This window comes from Lipophrys pholis, assembly GCF_963383615.2.
Source record: "Lipophrys pholis genome assembly, chromosome: 4".
NCBI lineage: Eukaryota > Metazoa > Chordata > Actinopteri > Blenniiformes > Blenniidae > Lipophrys > Lipophrys pholis.
The window spans coordinates 29,480,598-29,495,459 of NC_137637.1; the positions used below are offsets into that span (position 1 = coordinate 29,480,598).

General features: G+C 40.1%; 2 protein-coding genes across 4 annotated transcripts in view; both read right to left on the reverse strand.

Moving 5' to 3' along the window:
* The window catches only part of eif4g3a (eukaryotic translation initiation factor 4 gamma, 3a), a 54,261-nt gene extending 51,948 nt beyond the window's left edge, over nucleotides 1-2,313 (reverse strand). For both annotated transcript variants that reach the window (XM_080461622.1, XM_080461623.1), the window contains exon 1: nucleotides 1,745-2,313. In XM_080461622.1, coding sequence (XP_080317748.1) covers nucleotides 1,745-1,908 — 164 coding nt within the window. In that variant the 5' untranslated portion in view covers nucleotides 1,909-2,313. The remainder of the gene's footprint in view (nucleotides 1-1,744) is intronic.
* The window catches only part of ece1 (endothelin converting enzyme 1), a 30,517-nt gene continuing 17,967 nt past the window's right edge, over nucleotides 2,313-14,862 (reverse strand). For both annotated transcript variants that reach the window (XM_080461625.1, XM_080461624.1), the window contains 10 exons: nucleotides 14,102-14,216; nucleotides 10,712-10,822; nucleotides 10,526-10,624; nucleotides 9,735-9,812; nucleotides 9,536-9,639; nucleotides 9,107-9,217; nucleotides 7,673-7,740; nucleotides 7,351-7,541; nucleotides 6,691-6,786; nucleotides 2,313-4,988 (listed from right to left, as the gene is read on the reverse strand). In XM_080461625.1, coding sequence (XP_080317751.1) covers nucleotides 4,812-4,988; nucleotides 6,691-6,786; nucleotides 7,351-7,541; nucleotides 7,673-7,740; nucleotides 9,107-9,217; nucleotides 9,536-9,639; nucleotides 9,735-9,812; nucleotides 10,526-10,624; nucleotides 10,712-10,822; nucleotides 14,102-14,216 — 1,150 coding nt within the window. In that variant the 3' untranslated portion in view covers nucleotides 2,313-4,811. The remainder of the gene's footprint in view (nucleotides 4,989-6,690; nucleotides 6,787-7,350; nucleotides 7,542-7,672; nucleotides 7,741-9,106; nucleotides 9,218-9,535; nucleotides 9,640-9,734; nucleotides 9,813-10,525; nucleotides 10,625-10,711; nucleotides 10,823-14,101; nucleotides 14,217-14,862) is intronic.

The following is a 14,862-nucleotide window of genomic DNA, read 5'->3' on the forward strand; positions in this document are numbered from 1 at the left end:
TACAAAACAGCCTAAACCAACAATCTTTAAATACAAAAACGTGTCAACGCAGTTGTCCAGATCTTTGTTTAATCACTTTTGCAAACCTATGAAAATATAATGTTAATGGTATTTCTGAGCAATCTCAAAAGCACCATGCACATTTATAACCACAGGTTAACCACACTACTGTAACTTCCTCCCTACACGTGTGTCAAAGTATGAATAAATGTTATCTTGTTTGATCGCTGCAGTCAGAATCCATACCACAATTGAACAAGATATTCTAATGCTGCCATTTTATCTTCTCTTCATTGTTCTTATACTTTTAAAGCCTTGCCTGGACTTATGCATGTGATTCTTTAACCATCCTGTCATCTTCAGCCAAAGCCTCTTCTTTCATCTTATAGGTTTGAAGCCTTTTTGTTATAATTCACAGGTGTTGAACAATCTCAAATGTCCCTTTCCACCATTTGATACCTCAAATCTAAACTTTAACTGTATTTTATAGAACAGTGTCGACTTATTTCATTCCTGGTCCCGGAGGCTGCACATGATTGAAATGTCTCCCTCATCCAACACATCTGGGTACTTGTACCACATCTCAGTGTGCATCTTATGCAACTGGATCATTTTTTAAATACTTTTATTGGTCTACATCAGCATTGGCTACTCCTGGAGTGCAAGAGCCAATGCCCAACAACATTTTTGAGATCTACCTGCTCTGGTATGCCTGGTTGTAATGAGTTGCACCTTAACAAGCTTTCTGCAAAGCCTGCAACACATTGATCAATATCATAGCAGTAGCCTTCAAAGGAAACACATATTGGGAAAACACAGATTTCCAGCTTGATTCATTTCCTACAGTAATATGTACCAATTTTTTGGGAAGTGCAAACACAAATAAGTAATGCATAGTATTGCAATAGATTGTTGCTAATAATCAATGCATCGTTAGGAAAAGAAATAATAATTAAGTAATTTCTTTGTGATTGCGGGAGCTCAAAGTGCAGAGCAGCACCCCTTCTGCAGCTGGTGTATTCTGTAATGGGGAACGAGGGTGTAATTCCCACTAGCCCGGGCCTTGCACCGGCTATCATTAGCCCCGTTCCACCGCGAAGCCACAGGTCACCACCACGGTGAAATGGACGGAACTGGTTTCATCCCCTGTGACCACCAGAGACCACGGTTCTTTTTAGCCCGCTGGCTCGCTGTGTAAAGAAGCCGGCTCGTCAACAACCACGACTGAACAATACCGGTGACCGGCGAGGAAAGCCTGATAGCCTCCCGGTGATGGTGGGGTGGGTGCGGGTGGGAAGGCGGGGGCGGGGGAGGGGGTTCCTTCGCTTAATAAAAATGAACCTCGTCTATCCTAAATATGCCGTGCCATTGAAGCCCGGCGGTAGCCGCGTCCGCTCACACACGTAAACATACGCAGCGATGTGGCGTCGGCTGCCAAATATCAAACTTGACATTTCCGTTAGCTTTTCTGACAACCGGCGTCGAGGAGCTAACGTTAGCACACTTAGCTAGCTAATTGTCCCCTCCCCTCCCAGCTCTCCCTCCAAACGAAACCATCATCCCCGCATCCAGCCTCTATTATCTCCCCAGGAATAATAAAAAATTAAAAGAAAATTAAAAAAAACGCGGTGTGCATTGCTGTCATGAGTCCAAGTTAAATGCATTTAAAAAACACACAAAAAAAACAAACAAAAAAAACAACAACAACAAAGCAATGTGTGCGTTACCCACGTCAAAAGGATACTGAGGCGGCGGCACGGCGCCCGGCTGTGGGGCTGTCGGGGCTCCCGGCGGCAGAGACACGGAGGTCAGGGTAGCCCGCAGTTGGCTCGACGGAGAGGGGCCACTTCCAGGTCCGCTAACTGCGACAGCGGCGGGTTTGGGGACCACTTTCGGTGGCAAACTCATTGCAACAAAATCAACAAATAAAACAATACCTCAATAAATACCGAGACGAACGGTGCCTTAGCTCGCATGCATTGAGCAAGCGTAGCAAGATTCTTGAAGCAGGCCCCAAATCCCTTTAACGAACTGGGATAACGAAGCTCGAATAGCAACACAATCGTCTTTTTTTTTTTTGTTCATGGAAAGTCGCTGTTCGGATCAGCGGTGCTATTCATGGGGGACGGTGGGAGGTTTAGCCTCCCTCGCCCGTCCGGAACCTCTGCGGATCCGGCCCGGTTCGTTTCTCTCAAGAAACAAAAAAAAAAACAAAAAAAAAAAACACGAAATAATCGCCGCGATCTTCGATCTCCCTCGGCGATCTACCTTTTCTTCTCGGCAAGTGTGTTTTCTATCATTTTTTTCCTCACAGAGATGAGAGACTTCGCCAACATGGCGTTGCGGCCGCTTCCAGCAGTCCGGGCAGGACAGATGATTCGGCAACTCTCGGCCAGTTACGGAATCGCTCGGCTAAACGAACCAGCCTTCAATCAAACACAGGCAGCATAGTTCATGCTCCAATCGCGAGTACATAATCAAATTTGAAAGTTTTTTTTTCTTTAAAGCGATTGATTTTACCATTGTTTTTTATTTACGGACATAAAATACCCCAAAAAATGTTTATTTACATTATTTAACATATTGTAAAAAAACCATAAACCCTTACATTAGGACTAAGATTAATTGTATGGATAAACATATAAAACTCTGCATGTATTTAGGGCAATTTATGTATTTTGGGGCTGCAAGCAACAATATTAAGTGTTTAACTGTATGATTCATAACCCGTACTCTGCACTGAGCAGAGTACTGGTTATGAATAGAAAATGTTCTCCTGTGTTATCATCGCCATCTACTGTTCTTCTCACATCTTCGCGTCTGCAAAGTGACGACGACACATTACACCTAAATGGCTTGCTGGATTTGGTTTGGTAATAAAATCTGAGACACTGAATAACATGTTCATCTCTGGCCTTCAGCAATGGCATCATATACCAAACTAAATCAAGTATAAATGCAGTCTTCACAACTTGCTACGTTTATTTCAGGGAGCAAGAGCCCATCCCAACTGATACTGAGCAAAAAATAAATAAAAAAAATGGCAGTTCACACTTTGAAAAAGCTGCCAGATCATCAGAGAGAAACAGGCTGACAAACACCCACATGCGCATTCACGCCTATGACCAATTTAGAGACACTATTTAACCTAACACAAATGTGTTTGGGTTGTAGGAGGGAGCCATATTCCCTGGAGATAACAAATGCAGGGAGAACATGCAAACTCCACACACAAAAAAACAAGTCTGGCATCAAATCCAGGTGTTATTACTGAATTTTGCAATTCCATATTATGATCCAGCAATTTTTTTTTCTGCTCATTTCAGGCCTGGTCTGTACACTGAGAAAAAAAAAAAAAGTTAAAGCATGTTTACATCTGAAAACCTCCGTATGACAATAATATGACACTGTCTTTTCTTGAGACGTGCAATACTGCAGTATCACCCATGTATCTGTGTTAAAGTGGTATAAAAAATGGATGGATGTACATTCATTCATCTTGAACACCATCTGTACTCAGGTGTAGGTGAAGCGTAAAACGACTGACAAAAATGTGAAACTAAACAGATACGCCTTCAAGAGGCTGCCAGCAGGACATGACAGAGTTAATACAGCTATCTCTACACACTCAGCGACGGTCAATGTAAAGTTAACAGTTTCATGTAATTTTGTTTTCTGTGGGGGGAAAAAAGACCCAGAAAACAACAATGCAAGGTCCGGGAGAACTAGCAAGCATGCAAACTTTGCACAGCAAGCCCTGAAAGCCAGAACTCAAACCTCCATCTTCTTGGTGTGAAGCAACAGTACAAACCACTTTATCACCATTACACCACACGTTTTGTGTTTATGATGACCATGACCCTGATAAGAACCATCAGCTGCAACACAATGCACAGTAAACTTAAACGAATCACAAATATTCCAAATGAATTTTCACTTTTTTGGGATTTTCATTAATTTTCCTTTTCACATTCGAACGAGTGCACACGTGTCATTTATCGGCACGCTTTCCTACTTGAACAAGTCAAAAGTTTTAAGGAATTCAGACGAATGAATAAAATGTAAAACATTAGATATATGTGGTTTAAGATTGTTTTTATTATACAAAATATTTTGTGGCAAACTCTCACTCATAAAAACAGGTATGGCACATCAGGGCTTAAGTCTACATCACTGAGACTGTCAAGTTTTGACTAGACTGTACACACACACTTTGAAAAAAGAAACATTGCAATGCTTTAAGATAAACTGATGTTTTAGTATTAAACCCCAATTTAACAGCATTTTTATTAGAAAGCTTTAAAACGGTCAATTTGCCAATTAAAAAAAAAAAAAAGTTATTAGTTTAAAAATCTCAATATGTCTGGTTCAATGTCATAAAAATCTGACTTAAAATAGAATCTGATGAAAGTGACCTGGAGCATCTGCAAGCACCGTAACTCACAACAGAAGCATTGAAGTGCTTATTGTTCACCTCACATGAGCAACGTAGAATGAAATAAAATGAGAGTGGTTATCACATTTTTGTAACCACTTGTCGAGTTTCCAGTGTTCAAAAACCACACTGTACTAAATTCAACTTGACAGTTTGAGGAAAGCTGTTCTCCCAACCGGCGGTCCTTGTGGTTACAATTCTCCACACAGGGCAGGCACAGTTTGTCTGGATACGGAACCTGATAAGCATTAAGTGGCAAGGCAGTAAGAGTTTCAGTGGTTTTTGGCATTCCCTCCCAGAGAGATTTTGTTCCAGTCCTGCTCTCCACAGTGTCCATCTCACATCGTGTTGGAGAACAGCACTAAGCAGTGAGGCTTCACCACAGCTCACACTTATGCTTCGGGTTCATGGGAGCATCTGCTTTGCAGTTAAAGTGCTTGGAGAAGTCATTTAAATTGGAAATGCTGCCGATGACTCTGTATCTTGACGGGCTGTGAGGATCTGTGATAACACCCTCGTGTGAGCTCTCGGGCGTCCTGACAGAGCACCAGACCTGCAAGACAAAGAAAGAGTAATGCACACAGAATAAAGAACTCACTGTCCCATCAGGCACTTCAAACTTCATCTCTTACTTCAAACACTGAACAGATTTAAGAAAAACTCTTCATAGTCACTCATCATTTCCTGAATTAATCAACATAAATATGTTACAACTACAGGTCTGTGAGTTTTGCTCCAATAGTAACGCTCCAATAGTAACGCTCCAATAGTAATGCTGCAATAGTATACAATTGTAACGCTCCAATAGTAATGCTGCAATAGTAACACTACAATAGTAACGCTACAATAGTATACAATTGTAACGCCCCAATAGTAACGCCACAATAGTAACGCTACAATAGTAATGCTGCAATAGTATACAATTGTAATGCTCCAATTGTAATGCTCCAATAGTAACACTACAATAGTATACAATTGTAACGCTCCAATAGTAACACTACAATAGTAACGTTACAATAGTAACGTTACAATAGTAACGCTACAATAGTAATGCTGCAATAGAAACGCTACAATTGTAATGCTCCAATTGTAATGCTCCAATAGTAATTCTGCAATAGAAATGCTATTAATAGTATACAATTGTAATGCTCCAATAGCAATGCTGTAATAGTGACGCTGCAATCGGTGTAGGCGTTAGCACATTTGCCTCAAAGCAGGAACGTGCCTGGTCCAAGTCTGGCCTGTCCCCTTTCTATGTGGATTTTTACCAGTTTTACCCGCATGTGCGCCTTAAGTTAGTGTGGACTGTCTCTGTATTTGCTCCATGACAGACTGACAACGTGTCCAAGGTGTAGCCTTCACCCAGTAAGCTGTGATCAGCTCCATCACCTCATGGGTATAAAAGACGGCTGGACTCTCAAATCACTTTGTCAAAACATATTTCTGCTCTCATTTTTCAGTGTGAGCACAATTTTAGTTTCAGTAAGAACACAGGAAGGCTCATAGTCATCTGGTGAATGTTTCTCTCTGTGGTCACATTACGCAATGATGTACGAGAACGATTGGTGACATAACAGCTCACTTGGAGCCAGTCACGGTCAAGCGCAAAACTTGGACATGTGTGATATTGAAACCCGAGTTCTCCAGAACACACAAGAACTCTGAGAAAAGGCTTGTCAGATAAACACAAGACATCTTAGCCACAGTACTTGAACTTTACACAATGCGGACACTCATACCTTCCTTCATTTGTCCAAATTAAAACAATCTGTGAGTTACTTTTTCAACTCCCTCTGTTTTAATCAGCACGCCAAGCAAACGTGTCCTGACACATTGCTTTTAGTTTCATTAAAATATCTGTCGATGTTTGAACCAGAAACAATATTCACAAATAACAGCTTTTGTTGAAAACCAGACTCTTCTCTGAAACCAATAAACGTCTGTTTTAGCTTCCTGTCATTGGCATTGCTTTGAAGAATTTTTGCTTATAGTATGTAAAGTGTTTTCTTAGTGTGCATCAGGATGCATCACAAATCTTCTGTTTCTTTACCCTATCCCTATCTTTTTCTTCTTCTATCAAATTAGAGATTTTATTTTTTTTTTTTAAAGAGGGGATTAGCAATGTACCTACATCGGACACATTTTATGCCCACAAAGTATCTGAAGGTGAGCTTTAGGTCAGTAGCAGTGTTATTATGCAGCCAATAAGATGAAGTCAGAACAAAGCATATACTTTGAGTGTGGGGGGTACAAACCTGAGCAAACCCCACAAAAAACAGCTGACGGTTGGTCATTCCCAGGGCCGGCAGCGTGGCCTCCTCACCGTTCTTTTTGATCCAGTTCACGTAAGCCTTCAAAGTAAGAAATTATCATGTTACACAGACGTTTCACTGGTTGTTGTTTTTTTCCAGTCAGAAAAATCCAAGGCTTTAAAGACCCACAAAGGAGCAGAGGATCGACTTTAGATCCTCTGCGGCGTTACTTCTATATGGTTTGCTTATCTGCTTCATAGCTTGTGACCTTTCATTGCATGGAAAGAATGTGTGCATGTGAAGAAGTGACCAGAGGCTGAGAAGGCCTCTCATAACCACCTGTTGCATTTCCAGGCTTCACTGTAAACCAGACAACCAACTCTTTCCAACACAGATTAATGGACGTGACCTGCAGCAGCCAACAACAAATAAACTAACACAGGAGATTAATACCAGATCTGTGTGCTGGTTTCCCAACCTTGGAAATGTGCGGTCTGATGTTGCGGAAACAATAACAGTAATGCCTCATCCTTTTCATGACACACTAAATTGTCTCTCTTTCTCTCACAGGAGTCTCTGGATCTACATTGTTCAGAGAGAGCCATTACGAGAAAAAACTGATGAAAACTCAAGGTGAGTTACGATTCCTATCAAACATCAGACCTTGTAAGCAGCTTTGAGTCCGCCATTGTCAGCAATATTCTCCCCCAGTGTGTGTCTTCCATTCACAGGCTCTTGGTTAATGCTGTAATTGCCATACTGCTCCACCATGCATTGAGTCTGCTTCTTGAAGGCCTCCACAGAGGAATTCTTCCACCAGGGCCGTAGGTTTCCGTCCTTGTCGTATTCCCTTCCTTAAAATACAAAAACATACATTCATATTGTATGTTCACCAACCCTTGATTCCTACGCACTTTATTGACCCATTTAAAATCCAAACAATCACTGTACAGTATATCAAGTCAAATATCTTTTTTGAACTCACCTTGGTCATCAAATGCGTGAGTTAGTTCATGACCCATGACTACTCCAATTCCACCAAAGTTGAGAGCTCTGCAAAACAAAAAAACGAGTACACAGTTATAAATGCATGTACGTATTAATCATGTACATGTTTTTTAAGAACTTGAACAAGAAAGACATTCAGTTTTTCAATTACCTCATGCAATAGATGTCCTATCACTTTAAACAAAATATTATGGAGACATAAAAAATGCTTATTTAAAAAAAAAAAAAAAGAAAAAAACCTTCATGATGGGTCAATGCAATTCAGTAGAAATGTGCTGTGTGATTTTTGTTTGTTCAGTTTTTGAGATGCAAAAAACCCCCAGGCAGACAAGGAGCAAAACAAATGGACTTAGTTCGCAACTGCTGGTGTTAGAGCATTTACTGACCACTAAGACTGTATTCATGTGTATCATTTTACACTTTATGAGGTCTGGACTAACACCCTCACTCTGCCATGCACACGATGACTAAATTTTCACAGTACAGGAGTCAAGTTGCTCCAGTCACACACTTTTTTTTTTCTTTTTTTTTTAACAGATTATATCTGTAGAAAATCGACAAACCTTAAAATCACCATTGAAACATTTTATGTGTTTATTACGTACAATGACCATGGTTTGATTTTTTATGATAAACAAATCCTTGTGAACACCGAGGACAGGACATAAGAAGAGGACATGTCTAAGCAAAAGAGAATACTTGGTCACCCTATGTTTATGACAATGCATTTTAGGATTTCCAACCATTTTATAGCATAGTAGAATTCATTGACTCACTGACTTTTATAACCAATGCTTCTTTTTAAACAGTAGTTTTAAAATGAGGAAAATCAGCTCTGTGATTTCACGAAGAAATGAAAAGATTACCTCATATCAATACTCTGTTTGCTAAGTACTGAGCCTATTAGGTGCTCGGCTTAGGAGAACTAGAGTTACTTGAAAAACTTGAAATGAAGAGAAAGTTGGAGATTCAGTTTACTTTTTCTTTTCAAACTCCATTTTTATCACTTTCATTTAATCAATACTGAAGTCAAAGTTTAAATATCTGTAGCGGTTTCACTACAACATTGCGGTTATGGCCATTTCTGTGATTTCAATTTGTATTTACATCTATATTTTCTGCAGCAATTAACATTAGCTTGGATAAAAGAACAAAAAACAACTGCTGTATATTTACACTTAACCACAGGACGCTGCTGTCTACTTAGAAGAACAGCTGTGAAATCATGCCGTCCGTGGATAATGTTGTATTTTTCGGTGTTAAGAGTGTCATGTGAATCTCTGTGTTTATGTTTTTGTTGACTAAACCTAAGCATCCGTTCCATTATGCAATAAAGCTGTAGCCTGCTTTCTTCCTATCATGGATGTCTGACATGATTTAGTGAATCGAAAATGCAGAGTGGAGGACATACTTTGGCCAGGAGCGACTGTAGAACGGGGCTTGAAGGATTCCCGCTGGCAGAACCATCTCGTTCTTTGTTGGGTTGTAATATGCATTCACAGTCGGAGGGGTCATGCTCCACCTGCAAAAAAAAAAAGGGGGACTACAAATTCAGCACTTTGTTCTAATATTCAATTGAGAATATTGATTCTGCACAACCTGCTCTGGCGAGAGGGCTGTGCTTCCTATGTGGAAGGCTTGAGAACCCTAATCTAAGCTTCTCCACAGAGCCTAATTAGAGACAAGGATCAGTCCAGGGAAGCTGGTTGCCTGGGAACATTTGTGGATGGCAGCAGTATTCCGCTGAGTCAGGATAGCAGGAATGTGTTCCCATCGGAGCGTCCCACCTCCGCCGTGGCAAGAGGGGTGACAGTGTCGTAGACTGAAGGAAGCTACTCACTGGTTTCTGTTGGGAATTTTCCTCAGCTGGTCTGCTGTCACTCTGGCTGAGAAGTTGTAGTATTGCATGACATTTTGGAAGTAAAATTCAGACACCACCATAAACTAAAAGACAGGAATGAAGAGTAGTTCAGTGATTTGATGAAGAAAAATGGGACAATGAAACTAATACAATATAATACAGTTCCACATTTACCTACATCATTGAATACTTTGTCCAGCTTTGTAGTGTTCATGATGAATTCAGGATATCCAACCATGTTGTATATAGCGTCTGCCTGTGTGGGACGACGTATAAAGATTGTAAAAGACACACTTTCACACCAGGTGGCAGTGCTGCATTCTCCAGCCTTCCATTCATACATCTTTGCCCACTTTATCCATCATAGCATCACAGGATGGCTGGAGGCTATCCCAGCCAGTACAGTGCAAATACCAGGGAACACCCAGAACAGGTCAACAGTTCATCTTCGAGCCAGACAGGTGTTCACGTTTACAGACAGACTACCAGTCACTTGTCAGCCTATAAGCATGTCTCTTTAGTGGGGGAGGTTGTACAGTATCTCCACGAAAATAAATGACGGCCTCTATGACCTTAAATGACATCTCGCACTTTTATTATAACCCTTGTTAAATTTTATTTCCTTTAATAAATTACCATTATTCAGTTGACTTGTTTCCTCAAACAATTCTTTCTGTGCATGTTCACACACAGGGGCTTATGTATGGCTTCATCTGTGCAATATAAGATTACAGTTATAAATAACTATAAATATCATTCATCTGTCTGATAGGAGTTATAGAAATAAATCATCTAAGAATGATTGATTAACGCAAAACCAACACTTAAAGAAGCTGGCCTTAAGAGTTTAAAACACAAATTGTGACATTGTGGAATTCATGAGCCACTTCAACGTGGAACAAATTTAAACCGACAGACACCGTTATTAAGTTTTAGTACAATACTTTGAAGCAAAATTAAGACTCTCACTTTTTCTTTTGCTGCTTTTTTGGTTTCTGAGTCCATCCAGCTAACGTACTTCAGGCTATCCTCAAACGCCCATTTGATTTCTGCAACCATATCTTCGGCCTGAAACATAAAAGAGACGATTCAAATTCACGTCATGGCACACATCAAGGAGACACTTTTATGCGGGGAGGACCTTGAAACACCTACAGTGGCTTTGCTGTCCTCGGCGAAGGTGGCTTTGACGAATAAGGCTCCGAGAGCAAAGCCCAGGGCGCTGTCCGTGTCGCTGACACACAGCTTCCACCGCGGAGTGCAGCTCTGCAAAAACAACACATCAGGACATGTTGAAGAAGAGGAACCTGCATTCTTACACACCTGAACTCACACCGTTCCCTCGCTATTTGTTAAACCGTGTGTGACATGTTTTTCTTCCGTTCCAAGTTTTTTGTCAGACGATACTGTGTATTTCACCGTCATGGCGTGCTTTTCCTCGCCTGCGTGTGACTAAGAAAACAGTGTTCATCCTTAATGAGCAGAGAAATAAAGGCATGAGAAATTCAGGATTTCTGCCCATTCCTCTAATACACTACAACCGGACAGTCAATCCCCACTACGTCACACAGTGTTTGCTCGTACAGCTGCAAACCCCCGAGGCTCTGAACCGTATGTGCATGAATATAAAAGTGAGGGACAAAAGGTTTTCTTTCTTAAAGGTGAAGCTGACAGTAACTACTGTTTCTGTAAGAGGAGCATTTGTATGTATATATTCTTAGCACTTCAATACAAAACGGCATTAACACTTTGCTTTCTGTTATCACATCAAATAGAAACCACATCTAAGGACAAACATCTGCAGATAAAAAGAGAAAAAGCAGTGTCACCTTCATGGCCTTTATAGCTCAGGTTTTTGGAAAAAGCTGAGTTGTTATCTCTGCAGGCTTAGAGACTCAGAGTTCCTGCCACAGGGTACAGAGGTCTTTGTGGATTTTCATGATTTTTTTTTTTTAAACACAATGGCAACAACAGAAGACCCAACACATCAAACGTATAGTCAAAACATTTTACAGACTGTTGGCAATCAAATTTAAAACCATGCAAATGAACCCAGCAGCAGAAAAGCAACATATATAACCAAGGTGGTATTTTCATTTTACAGCAATTTTCTATTTCATAATGAACTATTTGATAATGCACACACGCATACAAAGAAGGCCTTTGATTTGATATTTTTGTGTGGTTATATTTTTGTCCCTCTTTGCTCCAAACTGTTTTAAACCCGACCTCAATTACAACAAAACAAGTTTTTGTCACTTTCTAAAAACAAACGTTTGTGCGTGAAAAATGCTTTTCTAAAATAAATCATTCTCACTGAATAGATTAAACCTAAACGCACACCCTTCACCTCACTTCTCTTAAGACAATGACTGGCCAACAAAAGTATTCAGCCGACGATAGGCAGCCCTATATGTTAGATTTATTATCAGGTTAAAGGAAGGACAAATCAGTTACATGCACGTAAAAAGGAACAAGGTCAGAATGAGGAAATGAGGAGGGCTCTGAGCAAATGAAGCAGTAAAATGTACCAAGGCAGACAGTTGCAGAAGAGGGGAAAAAAAAAAAGAAAAAAGAAAAAGACACAGCTGCACTCTCACATAAACCAGAGACACAAAGAGAGACACACACACAGAAAGTTTTGGTTTGTTTTTACAGCTTGACCCCAGTGGAAAACAAGGCAGAAGGAACAGGATCTCCCTCAGATAAAGACCAGGATCGCTGGAGCCTTCACAGTCACTCACTGAGGAGGAAGTGCGCCTTACTGAGATAATTCAAAACACATTCACACGTATTCAGATTTGACTGCATCGGTGGGTCCAGTTGAAGGGTCAGTTTGTCGACATTTATTTCATGTCGGTGTGTGTAGACTTTTTTTTTTTCAAGAATTTCCTTTGAACTTTTGGTACTTTGATAACTGAATCAGAGCATTCTATTTGAATTATAAGAGCCTTGTTTCCCTCCAGAAAGTATGAGCAACCAGCAGGACCTTCTATCAGCTGCGGTTTCTGTTTGTTATGTTTTTATTTTGTTTATCTTCAAATTGTGCAAAGCAAGTTGAGTAAAAGTTGTACCCGGAGTTGTTTGTAGATTATCTGTCCTCACGCGGTCAATGTCCCTGGTGTCATTGAGTAGAGGAGTTTGAATCTTTGTTTGGACTCACACAAGTTTTCTATGTGAATTTCCTCCCATGAACAAAAAAAAAAAAAAGAAAGGTGCTTATTAAAATGAACATGCTGATATCGCCACAAAAATCAAATAACTGGCAGTAATCCGATCATTTTAATAATCAAATCTAAATTGTTTAATTTCATAAATTGTAAAAGCATGGGTCACATGTTTCAGTCAATTATCGGAATTCTTTCCAGCCCTGCCTGTGGCCAAGTTTTCATTTTATTTAACATGAAATTAGTCTCGTCTTCACTCCAGAAGCTGCTCTTTGTTGAGTTGCTGCTGCAAATACTTTCTGACGTCTTTTGTCTTTCACTCATGTCGAAAGACAGCAGAGTATTGTGGAAGAATCTAGGTGTGTTCATCACATTTCTAATATTCAGATAAATGCCGTGATCTAACTAAGAATATCACATTTTGCTGTTTGCATTATTGCTTGAATAATCTGATAATTCTCATGTTGGAATAATAGTTGGGTTTTTGGCGTACATGTAAACAGGCTTGGTGAATAGTGGAAATACATTTGAGATAATGACATTTTGCGCATGTGCTCCCCTGCCCTGCCTCCCTGTGGCCTAATGTAGGTAAACTGACGAGTGATTCAAGATTCAAGCCTATTTTAGATCCAGCAAGTTCATTTCTTATTTTCTAGGTGAAAGGAGAGTGAAATTCTGTTTAATAATGCATCCCTTCATCGTTTCTTTCTGCTGCCCCAGTGATACTGTCACATGCACTGGCTCCGGTTTACCATGAGTATAAAGACATAAGTATTTCAGTTGTGTGAAGTATATTTTTGTGAACCTCATAACACAGTGAAAGAAACCCAAGAATTTGCTTTAACGGGTGGAGGAGTCAGGCTTCTCCAGTAATAATAAGCCTAATGTACTTGTTAAGTGGAAAGTACTCAGGCTTCTCAACTGAATATTTTCATGTATCTGTGTACAGTGAAAACAAATCCTCCATGTCACACACAAGAACAAGAGGTCAAGTGAAACTCTTGCTAAACCCAGCTGCTTGGCTCAGGGCCACTTCCTCTGCCAGCATATACCGGACTTTTAAAAAGCCTACATACCCTCAGGCCGATGGGGATCTTCTAGATTCCCGAGTGTTTTTACTAGCTTTTCCCTGCTTGGCAACAATTCAAATAAACACTGAACTGTTTGTCTCAACAGTAAGACCATGACAAGTCAGCAACTCCTCGAGGTCTGCCTACAGTTCATCAAGATGATCCAAATAGATTTCTGTCTGGGTAAATATCCCAAACCAAAGTTATGTTGTGATGTTTACTTTTTACACGCTGAATCAAACCCCGACATGTAAATCTCTGTGCGGCTCCGTTGGTCATAGTGAATGACTTACATTTCAGTGACTCACCTTCTTAGTCCCATACATGACTTCGAGGAAGCGCTGCTCGGCATCCTGGAATCGTTGGTCCAAAATGGAAACCATCTTCCGTACCACCTTCATCATCATGTAGTTGTTGAGTAAGCTGCAAAAATTTATTAAAAACAAATTTCTGAATGCTTTTGGGACAAAGATTTTCAACCAAAAGCTGAATGAAATGAGTTGGTATGAATATCACGAGATGTGGAGAGATCACTCTTTCTCTCCCAAGTTTGCAATTCACCTAACTGTCAGCAGTTTTAGAAATATTCACAACCCCCCCGGCTGTAAATCTTGTGAAACCTGATATATACTTGATTATATTGGGCACAAAGCAACATGCTCTTGTGTCAAAACTTAATTATGCTTAAAGCTCTCATTTATTTTATGCTGAATGAGCACAGTACTATTCCTCATTACTTGATTACAGTTACTTCTTAAACAAGTAGTGGTGTTACTTCTTTTAGTTGATTCTTGGTGATGAATTGTCGAATTGTATTTTTGGACAAAAGGACAATGAGAAGAAATGGGAACAAAAGAGTTGCGACCAACATGACGCCCGCTCTCATAAGAGGCAGACTAACGTGGAAGCAGCCGCATGATAATGTTACTTAAAGCTGACCAGCCTTGATTTTCAGTAACGGTATCGCATTATTAATTTTAGAACAGCCATCTGCCATTTCTAGCACAATACTGCCAAAAGTAGTGAGAGTATAGTGACATGTTTTTTGCTTTTATAATGTGTTATTACC